The 14,624-nt window shown below is 34.9% G+C and overlaps 1 protein-coding gene across 2 annotated transcripts in view; it reads right to left on the bottom strand.

Moving 5' to 3' along the window:
- The window catches only part of PLXNA4 (plexin A4), a 431,579-nt gene that overhangs the window by 188,977 nt on the left and 227,978 nt on the right, over positions 1–14,624 (bottom strand). For both annotated transcript variants that reach the window (XM_072401850.1, XM_072401849.1), the window contains exon 5: positions 3,174–3,274. In XM_072401850.1, coding sequence (XP_072257951.1) covers positions 3,174–3,274 — 101 coding nt within the window. The remainder of the gene's footprint in view (positions 1–3,173; positions 3,275–14,624) is intronic.

Raw genomic sequence — 14,624 nt, 5'->3', positions numbered from 1 at the left:
CCTTTTTTGTGTTTTTTTTATCAATTTTTTACATTTATAAAAGAGTATTTGTAACAAAGTTGCAGAATGAAAAACAACCTGGGGGAAGTGTATGGCAAGTTCCTATGTTAACCACTGTTTTAGAGTTATGGTGGATTTCCTACCAAACAGAATAATTAATGATGGCTGTCTCAGGCTTTAATGAATCACTGACCTGGAACAAGCATGCAGGTATTAAAGTCAGAGAAGAATCAGAACTGAACATTTGCTCAACAGTGGGTAAGGGATACCCAAGCAATGACCTCCTTCTATTTTATATCACTACAACATTAATGGAAATGACAAACAAAGCCTTTGAACAAACTTTTCCATCTCCATAGCTGCAGAGTAACAATAATCCTCAATCTAGGATCTTCTCTGCAGCTCGTGAGATATCTGACTAAATAAATACAAACTTTTACAGACAGGTACCTTGTGGTCCATGTGTTTCAATGACAGTAACTGATTCTTACCAGGGAATGCCTGAGGAAATTTCAGGGAAAAATGATAGATGCTCGTGCAGGAAAAGGTCCCACCCATACTCATTTTATTATTCTCCCCCGCTGGTTTATTGCTCCTTTTTAGTATTTAGTACATAACCAGTAACTACAAAAAGCTTAAACAAAGCTGGAACATGCACAACAATAAAGTAAAGAAGCAACTGGAAAGTAAACAGCATTGTCTAGGGTAGTCACAGAGTCTCTTTAAGTGTTGCAAAAAACTCAAAATTATTCCAATAAGACAGAAAGTTGGTTAACAAATATGATGATGTATACTAACCAATACTCAGATCTGTCACATAACTTCAGTTGTAAAGTACATGCATAGATTTACCTTCAGGAAACCAAAGGCCACCATATACAGAGAGAGATATCTGTATGATGCACTAAGTATTGCAGTGATATACAGCCTTCAGCTTTCACTGCTCATGCTGTTTTTTTTCTATTTTTATATTTACTGCTAGAAAAATAACATGGACATTTTGCCTCTCAAACAATAGGCTACTTGTGTCCATGGTTAACTCAAGGAAAGTACATTTCTAACTGGCTACTGTTTAAAAAAAAAACATTCTAAGTGCAGAAAAGCAAAATGAGTCTGAAAGTTTGTTTCACCTAAAAATAGCACAAAAAATAGGCATGAAAAGCATGGCAGCATGCTGTATAGAACAAACCATGCACTTCATGCCCCCTTGGTGAATCTGACCAATAGCCCTGCAGACAGCTTGGAGTATGATATTTGTTGAATTAACATCTCTAGCTCTCTCAGAACTTTGCAGAGACACCATAACTTCCACGCAGAACAAGGGCCCTTTACTGAAGATGCGTCCATTAAGGCTGTGGCTGTTTCAGAAAACAAACTGTAAGACCTGAAATGTATCTAGCTGATTGAAACTGATAATTCAGTTTCAGATAATTGGATTTAAGTACAAGTGTGTTAGCTCAGATATTATTTTGTGGGGTTCCAAACTTGTTAATAAATAATATTTCACCTTCACAAACTACATCATCCATCAAATTGATAATGACAACCAAGGGAAAAAGATTTTTATAACACATCCGATACTGATACGTCTTTTCAGTTGGTATACTCGTCTGGTATTTAAAAACTAATTGTAATTACATTTTTTATGTCAGTTTCTAATAACGTTGGCACCCGGCCTGCACGTAATATATATTGCTCCATGGGTGGAATTATTTCATCAGAAGACAATTCTATTTGGAATTAACATATTGTTTATCTGTGTGAATCCTCACAGCAGAAACACAGCAGAGAAAAGGTTCCCTTCAGAACAGACCATGCTTTAATTAAATTTATGTGTGCTGTTTTTGGGACCTTGCTAAAAGAAGCTATATCAAACATGTTGAACTTCTCTGCTTGTAGATATGCTATTACATATATTAAAATAAGAAAAAATCTTATACTAGTGTTATAGATCAGTGAATTTTTCTGTGTAATCTACATTTGCTGTCATTTGCAATCCTATTCAGAGAAATGACAGCTAGAATGTGACTGGTTACTCCGGGTGACAATTCTATTTTCTTTGTTCTCTTGGAATACATGAGCTCAATAGTTCAAAGATTAGTAATGTGCAGCTACCCACAGCAGTTAATCAGATGTCAGCTTTCATTAGTCTCATGCCATTGTGCTGTGAAAAAACAAGAATAAAAAGGGGGTGCTTGATGCATATACATGGAGCTCCCTGATTGCTCCCCAATGACCAGTGTAAAAAATGTGAGTTAGGCCAGTTGCTGCATACAAAAGCATCAGCTTTGTTTTGTGCAGCTCAAATTTAAAATGGTTATGGGCTGCGACATCTGCAGACATGGGCACTTCAGTCTTTTCAGAGGCTTACAAAAAAGAAGCTTGGTGGATATTCCTAATTTTTGCTTAGTGTTCTGAAACACCTGGTGTACAAAAGGTGTGTTCATCCATGTAGTTCATCTGGCAAGTCACTGCACCTGGAAGAGTGCTCAATGAATGCTCTTAGATGCTTACTCTTTGCTCCAACATGTCATTTTTGCTTGATATATAAACACACAGAAATATACAGGCTGAATAATAAATGTAGTAATGATAAGATAATGAAATGGCTTTTTAGGCAGATGCTCACATTCCCCCTGTTATATGTTCATATAACCCCAAATGAATTACTTAAGCAACCTATACATTTCCTATTAAGCTCCAATGGGGATCTTGCTTTATGTGGGTTCAGAGAGTGTGTGGGCTAGAGAAATGAGATTTTCCATCCTTTGTGATATTATTTACTTTAAAAAAGTGCTTTATTTATTTATTAGGTGTTGTCCAAATCATAGAGTATGGCATATGTTTAAAGAGTACATTACATCACAGAGGTTGGGGAACTTCACTCCCCTCCCTGCTCCTGCTGGAGTGTGATCTCCGTTGAAACCTACATACCCTTCAGAATCTGTAAATATCACATTCAATAAAAATAGGTTCAAAAGATTCTACTAATCCACAGTCGATCTTTTTACATGTTGAGTCGACTTGCGATCCCTGGTGAAAAATGCCCAATGTGCTTTGGACAAACAATTTTGGCCATCACTATTTAATCATGTGAAACAGTTTTCAGAAAGACAGAAAAAGATGCTCACAGCTTTGATAACTTTGGTTGTAAGATAAAAAGTCGGGCTTACGTGTTATGAAGTACACACCAACCACAATGCGGGTCTCCAGAGCCAAGACAATCACTGCATGTAGTATACTGACCACAGGATTCTACTGGTACTTTGGTGAGCTGTAAAAAAACAAGAAGAAATCATTTTATTGAAATTTGTGCATAAGAAGAATATGCTTATACAAGACAATTGGAAAAACAAATTATATATATATATATATATATATATATATATTAAAACTTACCGAAGCTTATTGTTACTTACAGAAATCATTACTATAGTCAATAATGACAAAAAAGTACATGTCAAATACAATGCATAAATGTCTAGGTATCTATACAGAATATGTAAAGTAGCAAGTTTTACCCAACAAGACATAAACATAATATTGCACTACTGAGTACAAACAGGAATTTGTAATCAGAGATCTCAGCATACTCAGTTTTATGTTGGTCAATAATAAAGTGTATTGAATATATTCCTCCTTGTCCAAGTCTAATAACTGAGCAGTATAAGTACAAGAGAAGCACAATGGCCATATATCTTTTATAATGTACCTAACTCATCCCTTCCTTTATTGGAAACTAAATTATAGATATCAATTTTTAAGGTCGAATGGGGATGTATTTTGTAGGCCAACTTCAGGCTAAAAGCTGAAAGTAAGCTTTACCCGCTATTTTATTATTTGTCTGCTCTCATTTTTCCCAGCCTATGTCTGTCTGTCTGTATTGATTAGATTCCCTTTGGCTGAAGGCCTAGATAGAACATGGGAGCCTAAGCTCATCCCTTGAGCTTCGTGGGTAGCAATGTTCTGAACTCACGTTCTGAAATATCTCACCAAAATGTAATCTATAAAGAATGTCTCTTTAATCAGTGGAAACACTGCCCTCTTTCACTGCCTTCTCTGCGGCATGACTTCTACACCACCTGTTGGGCCCTGCTTTTATCATAATTAGGTTAGATCTTGTGTGTCCAACATATAGAATGACTTTGTTTAACAGCTGTATTGAGATCTGTAATAAATTGTATTATTGTACTTGATGTTCTACAAAAAACCCCTAAGAACAAATACCGACCGGTCAAGATTTCACAATATAATTGTTAGTATGCTATAGTGCTATAGTTGAACTTGGCCAACCTTTCTTGTATGATTGTCTATACAAAAGATTTTATTCTTATTAATATTATTATTATCAATAATATTAATATTAAACAGGATTTATATAGCGCCAACATATTACACAGAGCTGCACATTAAGGGTTTGCAAATGCCAGACAAATACAGACAGTGATTTATGTTTAAATATCTGCAGTACATGAACATAAACAGTAAATATATACATATAGAGTACATGGGGCTATATATATATATATATATATATATATATATATATATATATTTATTAATCATAGCCCCGAATATATATATTATATATATGATATATAATTGTTTGGTAGGGAACTTCATTGAGACAATGGGTCTGATTTATTAAAGCTATCCAAGACTGGATTACCCACATTCACTGATGAAAGTGTATCCTCTCTAGTCTTAGAGAGCTTTAATAAATCAGGCCCAATGTCTAAACCCACACAGACACACTTCCTCTTTAGCGATTGTCTTTTTCCCCTATCTAGAGTCAAAACAGTAACTGGGCTGAGTGTTTCTGTGAGACAAGCACATCAGAACTCATCAGTCTTTGGCAATCAGATAAAGACTTTCCTCTTCTCTTTCATGTACATTCTTTTTCTGTGCTGGAACTCATGCAATCATTCTTCTCTGAAGCTGAGACCATGCAACCACACAAAGTGCTATTACAATTGGGACCCTCATTATTTCTGAATACAGAATAAATAAAATGCGTAGTTGACTGACATTTAGCACTCTCCAGAGTATGGTGCTTTTAATTATATTTTTAGATACTTTCCAAAAGGATCTGCCTAAGTTTTTCAAACTTACAGGAAAAGTCACACCAGGTAATTACAAATTGTTTTGAATATGTATATAAGCTTTTGACACAGATCAAACTGAAACGACAATGTCATCATTTAAATAAAAATTAAGCTATATTTTGTGATTGGGGAAAAAAAGCCAGATTGTGTAAAATGACAGTAAAGAAACCTCATGGAAACAAAGCCAGCAATAAAATCCTAATAGGCATTATGGTCCACACATGCACAACTACAAAATATCTTGATAGGAGTTTGATTTTAACAATGTAAAAAAATATATAAAAAATAAATAAATAAACAACTATCCCCTCCAGGTTACTTGGCTAGAATTTTTGCATACTTCATTACACTTTGTTATTCTACCTACGCCCTGTAGGTACTGTTAGAGGGCACTCTGCTACCTTAAAGTCGTAAAATGTAGAGGAGACAAAGAGTATTGGAATGTTGCATAATAAAATTAAAAGATAACTTTCAAAATTATTATTATATTAGACCACAATTTAAATCAAATGCTTAGTTTGCTCATGCAGGGAAAAGCAACAGGTTCACTTTAATGTCTTTATGCTTAGCAAAACATAGCTTGTCTTAGCTTCCATGCCTCCATTCTGTTGCCATGAGCAAGGTGAGCTCTGGCCTAGAACCTGTACACATGGCTTAGAACTTTCTTCCCACCCCTGCTTAACACAAATGAACCAATCACCAAGAACCAACACTATCACAAGGGGGAGTGTGTCACAGGCTATTTCATATGCAGAACAATGTGCAAAGAAAAGATTACTATGTGTTGTTCAGGAAAGTAAGGCACAGGTTTGCTTTAAGGTCCAATACTTTTCAGTTCCCATAGCCTCCTGAAACTTCACATTTATATATTTAGGTTATTTAAGTTATTAGCAACTTTTTATATACACACACACACAGCTTACTTTAAGCTTAAGGGCCCTCTAAATTTACAATGTTAAACACAAGATGCATAAAAAATTTTATTAGCCGAATTTAATAGGAAGACATTCAAGCGCACTAAGTTAAGAACGGAAATAGCTTTCATGTAATTGCTTCTTTTCTGTACAACATATTGTCCAGTTTGAAAACTATTTTATGCAGACATACTCTGCTCAAGGGTTATCCGAGAACGACATACAGAGGAGTTTGCCAAAGAAAAAAAAAGCTCTACTGGGTTCGGCTGAACAAAGTTTTTTTCTGTTGAGTTATACAGTACTCCCACTCCACTCTCTGCTTACCAATGTGTCTCTCCCTCCTGGAGTTATGTTAAACTAAACAGCAGGTCTTTTAGCTGGGGAAAAGCAGGGTGAACAGCTGCAATTTTCTTTTCAAAACTCCTACAAAGCTCATTTTTTCTTGCTGAAAAAGCTCATGAGAATTTTGAGAGTACACAAAATACCCCTAAGATATTATGCTCTACAATTGATAGAATAATAATGCATTTCATGGTACTGAGATACATTGTTTGGCCTATTTTAATAATCAGTTTAATTAATATGGCTGTCAGGCTTCATATCTGGAAACACTGTGTAAAATGCAATCTAACAAGTTCTTTACAGAACCCCTGGGTGAAGGGAGATAGATGTATCATTAAATATTTTTTTTACTTATCTCTATTTTATATAATGCTAAATTACAACTTGATAAACTCCATAAACCAGATAAAACACTGAAATGTTTTATCATGAGACTTTGGAGCTTTTTTTCAATAGAACCCAATGTCTCCCAGCTTTTTGAAAATGTCTTTTGGCTGACAAAACGGGCTGAATTCTATTTTAATAGAATAACACTGGCGTAAAAAACACTGAAGTAGTACTTATGTCAATATGTGTGTTTGGGCCAATCATACAGTATTTAGCACTTATTATATGAATAACCCAATTCATTCAGTCTTTCTAGATACCACTATAGCACAACAAATCTTTGTTTTGATGTTATCCTGCTTTTTAGGGCTAAAATGGACTTTACCCAAATATGTTCTTTTGAAATGCCCTTACCCTTCATAATGGGTTCCATAAACCTCCAATATTTATTAAGCCCATTAAGTATATTAGAATGTTTTTTGTTAATGTTAAATTGTGATGGCCTACAAAATTTTATTGGTGCATACAAGGGCATGTCATATGTAGTGGAGCCACAATGAACTTGCCTTTAGTTGAGGGAAATATTTACTGTTTTTATTTATAATGTCTTTTTTTTTATTTTCCAGGCCAAAAAATTAAGTAAACAAATGAAAATTTAGCACTCTTATCTTCAAATAAAAAGATGGAGCTCGTTTTCCTTTTTTATGTTTATCCATCTATCTGCTTTGTTGGAAAAATACATTTATTGTTTACGGATCTTAATAATTGAAGCTGAAATAGACATGAACAGCTAACTCAAAAATCAGCCATTCTCTGCCTGCCAGACTTTGAGATATACTGCAAGTCAACATCTTGCTATTTGCTTCTTATGTTAAGTGTACACCATGTATTATTTTTTTCAATATTCATATATTAAAAAATGTACATAGTACGATATATTTTCCAAAAATAAATAAATAATATTAAAACCAAACTAATTTAGCCTTATTTAATAAAGAATTTGTTTTTATTTGTATAAACCCCTTTAAAACAGTATACTTCAAGTTCTTGGCCAGTTTGATTCTAAATTAGTATTTATATAAAAATGTGGAATTTATAAATTTATGAAATATAATGGTGTACTTGGGATTCTTTAAATGAGCCTTATCAGCGGAGAGATTATATGTACATTGAACATTCACAATACATTCAGAATGTAAGCTGTGAAGTAATTACGATTCAGCAAAATCACGGTTTAGAAGGTTGATATGATAAGACCAACTAGAGCGCATTATATGTACAATATACTCGTATCATAACAACATAGCATTCTATTTGTGGTTTATGAATAGGTAGGGGTTATTTTATAGCTGGGTATCTGTTATCTTTGATTAAAAATAAAATGAAAAGCACAGTAAATAAAAAGGCTCACACAGAGAAAGTGAAACAGATAGTGGTTTAGAGTTACCAGGGTAAAAAACGTTTGGAAATTCATAGGCCGGGATCCAGCTACAACTAATGAGCTTGGCCACAGAAGGGCAGCGATGGAGCCAGGGAGAGAATTGCTACTCCCACACATGACAAACAGGCTTTAGCCCTTCAGTCCGGCAAATTCTTCTACACAGAGAAAGAAAAAAGCACAGTGACACAGAGACGGGCTCATTACAAACCACACATGTCATTTTATCCAAACGTTTTATAGAAAACAGCAAAAAGAAGTAAAAGACACCAGGCCTCTTTCACAAGGGGTTAATCTTCTTTTCCATCTTCGATGAATGATTTCAGCCAACTTCATTAATGTTTTATAGTGTTAACATATGAGAATAATTGCTTTTTCTCCAAAGCCTATATTGGTAATGCTTTCCGAGAAAAAATGTTTTTATAACATCTCGACCCGGTTTTAGATTTTCCTTCCTGCTAAAGATTGTAATTCAAAGTTATAGGCGCATATTTTTAAAAAATTTTTCCTAAAAGGAAACTAATGCTGCCACCACATCTAAGGACTGGTATGCTACAATGTTTTCAATTTCAGTTTTTATGGCTTCATATGCTTTAAGATGCACCAAAGATTCAATCAGGCCTATGAAGCATTTTCTCTGAACTCTGAATTATCTCATTCTTTCAACGCAACATTGATGTACAAAGAAATTATTACTTGGAGGCATATACTGAAAATGAAAATATTTGTTAATATGTTACTTGTTGAATCATAAATAGTTCTATAATTTGCCCATATGTGACTTGCAATTATGTCTCTATAGTTCAGTTGCATTGCTGGCACTTAAAAGGTTTTGTTGGTTCCACTATTGAGACTGTGAGTTGGCTAATGGGGATTAAACTCGCTGGCTTTCTAGCACTGTCTGTCAACCAGTTCAACCAACTGGCATCAACAGTTATGGTAAATATCAAAAAATGTTCCAGGTGGAACCCAGCTACTATCTCAATCCACAAGGCCAGGTGCTGGTTCAGGTTAATATCGCTAGTACATACGAATCAGGATCATGAAGGATCCACTGCAAAACCGAACAATGCAAATCATTTGGAGCAATCCATTGTATTAGTTCATTGAATGGCAATCCGGAAACAATTATTAAACTAAAAAGAAAAGTTTTGATCAGTTTGGTTGTGCGGTTGATCTTTAATATTCTTGATATGGAAAGTCTTTATTCTGCCTTTAGATATATAGGAAGAACAATTTATTGAAACTCCAGACAAACTGGAACCCTGGTTCACTGATAAAAGTGTATACTCTCCAGCCTTGGAGAGATTTAATAAATAACACCCACTGTCCAATAAAGTTGCATAAAAAGCTGAACTGGTGACCAAGGAGATTAAGTTCCTAACTACATGTATCACTCAGATGGCCGTGCAGTATCAAAAATATTACTGTAGCACAGTGCCTTAGGTAGTCACAGACATTATGGTCTTGGTCATCTGGGTTCAGGTCACAGAGCTAACTTGGGACCACTGAAAAAAAAATACAAATTGTTTTACACAAATGAATGTCATATAAAAATGCTCGCTTTGCATTTAGTAGCAACTGTAGTTAAGTAAACACAATTTTGCTTTCTGTAATATCCTCTTTTACTTTACAACAGTGCAATAATTGCTACATATGTTACTTTATACCTGGTTATTCCATGTGTAGTAATATAAACATATTAATCATATCATAAAATCTAAATTTTCGGATAATGAAAGTCAAAGTAAAAAATACATGTTCAGTAGCGTTTTATTAAGGATTGTTGAAAGCATGAATATATGTATTTGGATTGATAACGTGTCACTGTTGATTTAAAGTAGGCTTTGGTCTATGAAAATGTCAAAGGAATTACATTGATGTTTTGCACAAATAGGAAGAACACCTGCAGCTTAATCTGGAATACCAAAGTGAAGGCAGAAGTCACGGAGTTTATATTCAGAATTTAGCAAGTTAATTCAAGACACAGGATTGCATGGGGTGAGAATGCATCCACACTACATTACTCTAGAGGACAACATAAGCAGGTTATGCACTGCCTGTAGATACAAAGGTTGCTTTGAAGGGTCTTTTAATCTTTAATGTGGCAAAAGATACATTCTCAACTCAACAGCTACACTAAATTACAACTTTTGTAGTAAAGTGGGAAATGCTTTACAGTGAAGGTAACCAAACACAGTGACTGCAATGTTTAAATATATATATATATATATATATATATATATATATATATATATGGATATATCCTTGTATGATGACACCTTTACTCAAATCACACATTTCAAATCACACTCAATTTACATTTCTTGAAAATCTCCGCAAACAAAGGACTAACGTTTGTTAAAAAGATGCTATAGAATACAGTATTCTCTCACTCTATTGTGACTCAACTTTTCAGTAACTACCCAAAAACAGCTTTGTGGTGCCAGGTGGTATGCCTGGCTAAAAGGGGCTGAAATATAAATTATCACATATGCTACTTACCTTCCTAAATCCTCTGAAAAAAGATCCATTTAATTCTGTTGAACCTATAACAACTCTGAAATATTACTTTTTAGTGGACTAACCCTTTAAAGCAGACCTGTGATAACAAAAATAAACATTGGGTTTCAGAGATGCTCTCCCTTTAAACTATTAACAACATTTTTTTTGTTTACTCATCCTTTGCAGTTTATCAATGCAGCAATAGAGATTAAAGGGTAATCCTACAGCTTCCAGGGATACCTGCATCATATGTCCCAGGAGGCTCCAGGGATTCTACAGAGGCATCAACTGTTCTTCTGCACATGACTAAGAATACCATGTCCCAATGGGTTGCACTGGAAAGACCAATGGCCCAATGTTAGCCTACATAATCTCTCTGGGGTAGGTCCAATTTATTCTAATCAGGTAAGTTTGGCATATTTGGGACACCTGGTTCATTTAAATAAATAAAAAGTAGACATTTTGTAGTTTCCTGGTGGACATTAAAAGGATGTCTGCACTTCAAAACTAGATAGCTAACAACTAATGCTGCACTACTTGCACCTTATCTAGAAACTTCAAGTAGAACTGGGATCAAAGGGTGAAGCTTTACTCTGTTGAAGGAACAAAATTAGAAATGTTACTTGTTAAGAAGTATTCTAAAAATGTGCTTTCTTCTGAAATATCTCCTAGGATTTGAAGTAAGTTGTGGCGACCCTAATGTTGTGCTGCTCACTAATTTTCTAGTTAGATGCACTGACAAACGCCATGCCACCACCAAGATGACTGCTTCCATAAAGGGATACAGTACAGGACAATTCTGTAATGGGGCAAGATCAGCTGCAGGGCCACCACAGGCAATACTGATACCTAGTATTTATCCCCTGCCTGCCTTCAGGCCACAGCTTCTATAGTATATCTCCTCTTTATTCTTATAAATTTGTACCTAGTATTCACTGCAAAGCTTGAAGCCACAATGCTTCACAAAAGACTCATGAATGGTTATTAAACATATTCCTGCTATTATTCCTGCTGAGCTCTCCTTTGTTTTTTTAACAACACGGCCTATATTTGATGGTATACATTTTTCTAAATATGAATGAACACCACCGTTTATTGGCAAAATATATGGAGTGTGCCCCATAAAATACCCAGACAGCACCAGTGCTATAGAAAGAAATCTTGATGATTATCATAAAAATGGAAATATGCAATCAATGTCACCATATAACTAACTGGGCTGTTTAATAAGGATGAGCTTCTTATTATTTATCGGAAACATTATTAAATTCTGCATTTTTATGACTCAGTCTTTACCCAACTTTGCCATATGATCTGCCTCTGTGAGGTTATGTAGAGTTCAACCTGTTTTGTGACACCTTTAAGAACCCCATTTAGGGAGAAAATGGCAGATTTACACCTGAGCAAATCTCCTTCATGGTCTATAAACCACTTTCAACGAGAACAGTGTTATTTAGCTTGTAGAATACTTACCATCTAGAACTGGCATTCATAGCTTCCCCCATTGCATTGGAATTATACTTCATATAGGAAAATAGCTGTCTTCTCAATTTTAAATGCTTATGCGAAATTCTTTTATAATTAGGTTTCTTGCTTGTCCCTCCCTCTGAGTCAGCCTCTGTTAGCAGTTCGTAGAATTCTATTCCTTCCAGGCGGCCAAGTCATTTTCAGCAGAAGCAATCACCAGCCTTCCTCTCCCTGGCTTCTTCATGTAAGTCTTCTTACATGAGCTTATAGCTCTGCATCTCCCACAGCTACCCTTCTCACTGTAATGTCTTGATAATAAATCAATGCCAAGCAAATTAATATACTCCCAGGTGGGACCAAGAGACTGGGGAGTTCCATTCATTGACAGAGAAACTACATAGAACATAAATCATGCTTTTTTATGAGTGACAGGGATATCAAGAACAATCATGGTAATTAGGTGATATGTGAGATTATCTACACCCCGTTGTGTTTAACAGTATGCCCAGTGCACTCGAACTGTAGGTTAATCAAGACTCAACATACCTGAGAATTATAATAGAAACCATGAGCAGACATCTTGCTGTTTATAATTAAATTCCTATAATAGTACATACAGTATTTCGCAGGTACATGTACAGAAGTGTTTTATCTGAAACTCTGTTCACACTAGTGGCACATTAACATTGAATAAAGAAAAGTTACATATTAGGAAATGCTAGATTAGCAAAAATGGTATAGGAATAAATTGTTAAAAACAGGTAAATTAGCTATATCAGTGTCCAGGGCCGAAATTCAAAGCACCCAATCAGATTTCAAAAGATGCACCCATATTGGTTGCTGTTCAGAAGTGTACTTTGCATGTTGTTTTTACATTTCTGAGAATCTTGCATAAAAAGCTCAGCATTAGTATTCAGGCTTTCTAATTTATCGGTAAAACTTATTGCAACTATGTATTATGAATATTTTCATTATTATGTACTTCTAAACAAAACTAAAAAGTGTGGCTTTAAATACACTTTAAGGTAATATATTTATTTGTGATAAGACTGTCTCAACTAAAATGGAGAATCCTAACAGTTTATTATTATTATTTTGTCCTTTATGAGTACAGCCTAACTCAAAAACTAAAAGTGGAAACAGAACATCCTAAATAAGCCACCTGACAAGGTTTAGTCCGCATTTGCATGACAAAAATGAAAAAGAACATGATTTGCAATAATGTTTTACTGTATATAATGTTCTTGAAATAAGGTACATTCAAAGGCTACTTTAAAATGATCCTGTGTTTTTATTGAAACAATTTCTTTGTACTAATTGCCAAGAAATCTCCCGCCAGCAGAGTCTGTACAAGGCACCCTACAGGAAAATCCGCATGAGGTGTAATAGGCAAGACTGTAAGGTAGAATAATACATACTGATGTCTCTCCATGTGCTGAGATCTATCACCTTGTAACTGCCCTAGAAGCTCCTAATTTCGAGTCCAGCCTAAAAATACAGTCAAGATGAGCTGTTGCATATTGTTATTTAAAATGCTGTCATGTCTGTTAGCTGTGATGTATTCCTTTAACTATTCTAATAAAAGAGAGGTTTCTTCAAGGCATTGTTAATATTACAAATCATTACATGATCCATATATATCTAGTATCTTGCTCAATTTCCAAAGCAGCCTTTGAAACATGCAAAGGGAAATGGTATACTATAAAGAAAATGACTTCCATTACAAAAATGCTCTTCCATTACAGAATCTTTGCTCAAACTGGGGAAGTTAATTTTATTAGTAAAGAAAAAATGACCATGAACATAATATGGCCCTTTTCAATACAACAGCATTAATACAGTAGCATGGCAGAGTATGTCCTCTTTTTCCATTAACTCCCACCCTGTCAGTGTCACTCTGGTTAGTGAATAACAGATAAAAAAAGGATCAGGGAGCCAAACACAAGTATGTACAAAGAAGGTGGCCTACCTAATAAGAAGTGGTAAACAAACAGAAGAGCCTAATAATAATTCTATAGTCTTTCCATAGATCACCTAAGATTACACATACATATAGGATACACACAGGCCACAAGCATTCACATGACACCTATGAAATGCCTATACTTTATGTGTTCATGTTCAATGGATGCATTATCCCACCTCTAGACAGACCTCAACTAGCTCCAAGAGACCAGAAGGCGAATATAGCTGTTAGTCTTTGAGTTTCCATTAACTTTCACACATTGCAACATAATACCAATTTTTATTCCAAAACCACCAAGTCTAAAATCACTTGAAACCAGGTGTAGTGCCAGTTATTGCCATAGTATAACTAGTGGTTACATAAATGAAAAGCAGCACTCAAATATCTACCAAATATGTTCATTAAAAACACAGAAGGCTTTTAGGAGCACAGCTATAGCACAAATATAGCACTCTACTCCTTTACCTAAAGGAGACGATATTAACTACATAGGTAGTGTGTTTTCCATAAATTGAGAAGGAGCAGTAAAGCAAAATGGAATAAAAGCCCATGAGCATTTA

Source organism: Pyxicephalus adspersus, chromosome 2 (genome assembly GCF_032062135.1).
Source record: "Pyxicephalus adspersus chromosome 2, UCB_Pads_2.0, whole genome shotgun sequence".
In the NCBI taxonomy this organism is placed as follows: domain Eukaryota; kingdom Metazoa; phylum Chordata; class Amphibia; order Anura; family Pyxicephalidae; genus Pyxicephalus; species Pyxicephalus adspersus.
The sequence above is the reverse complement of the archived record's forward strand: the minus strand, read 5'-3'. Positions and strand labels throughout refer to the sequence as shown.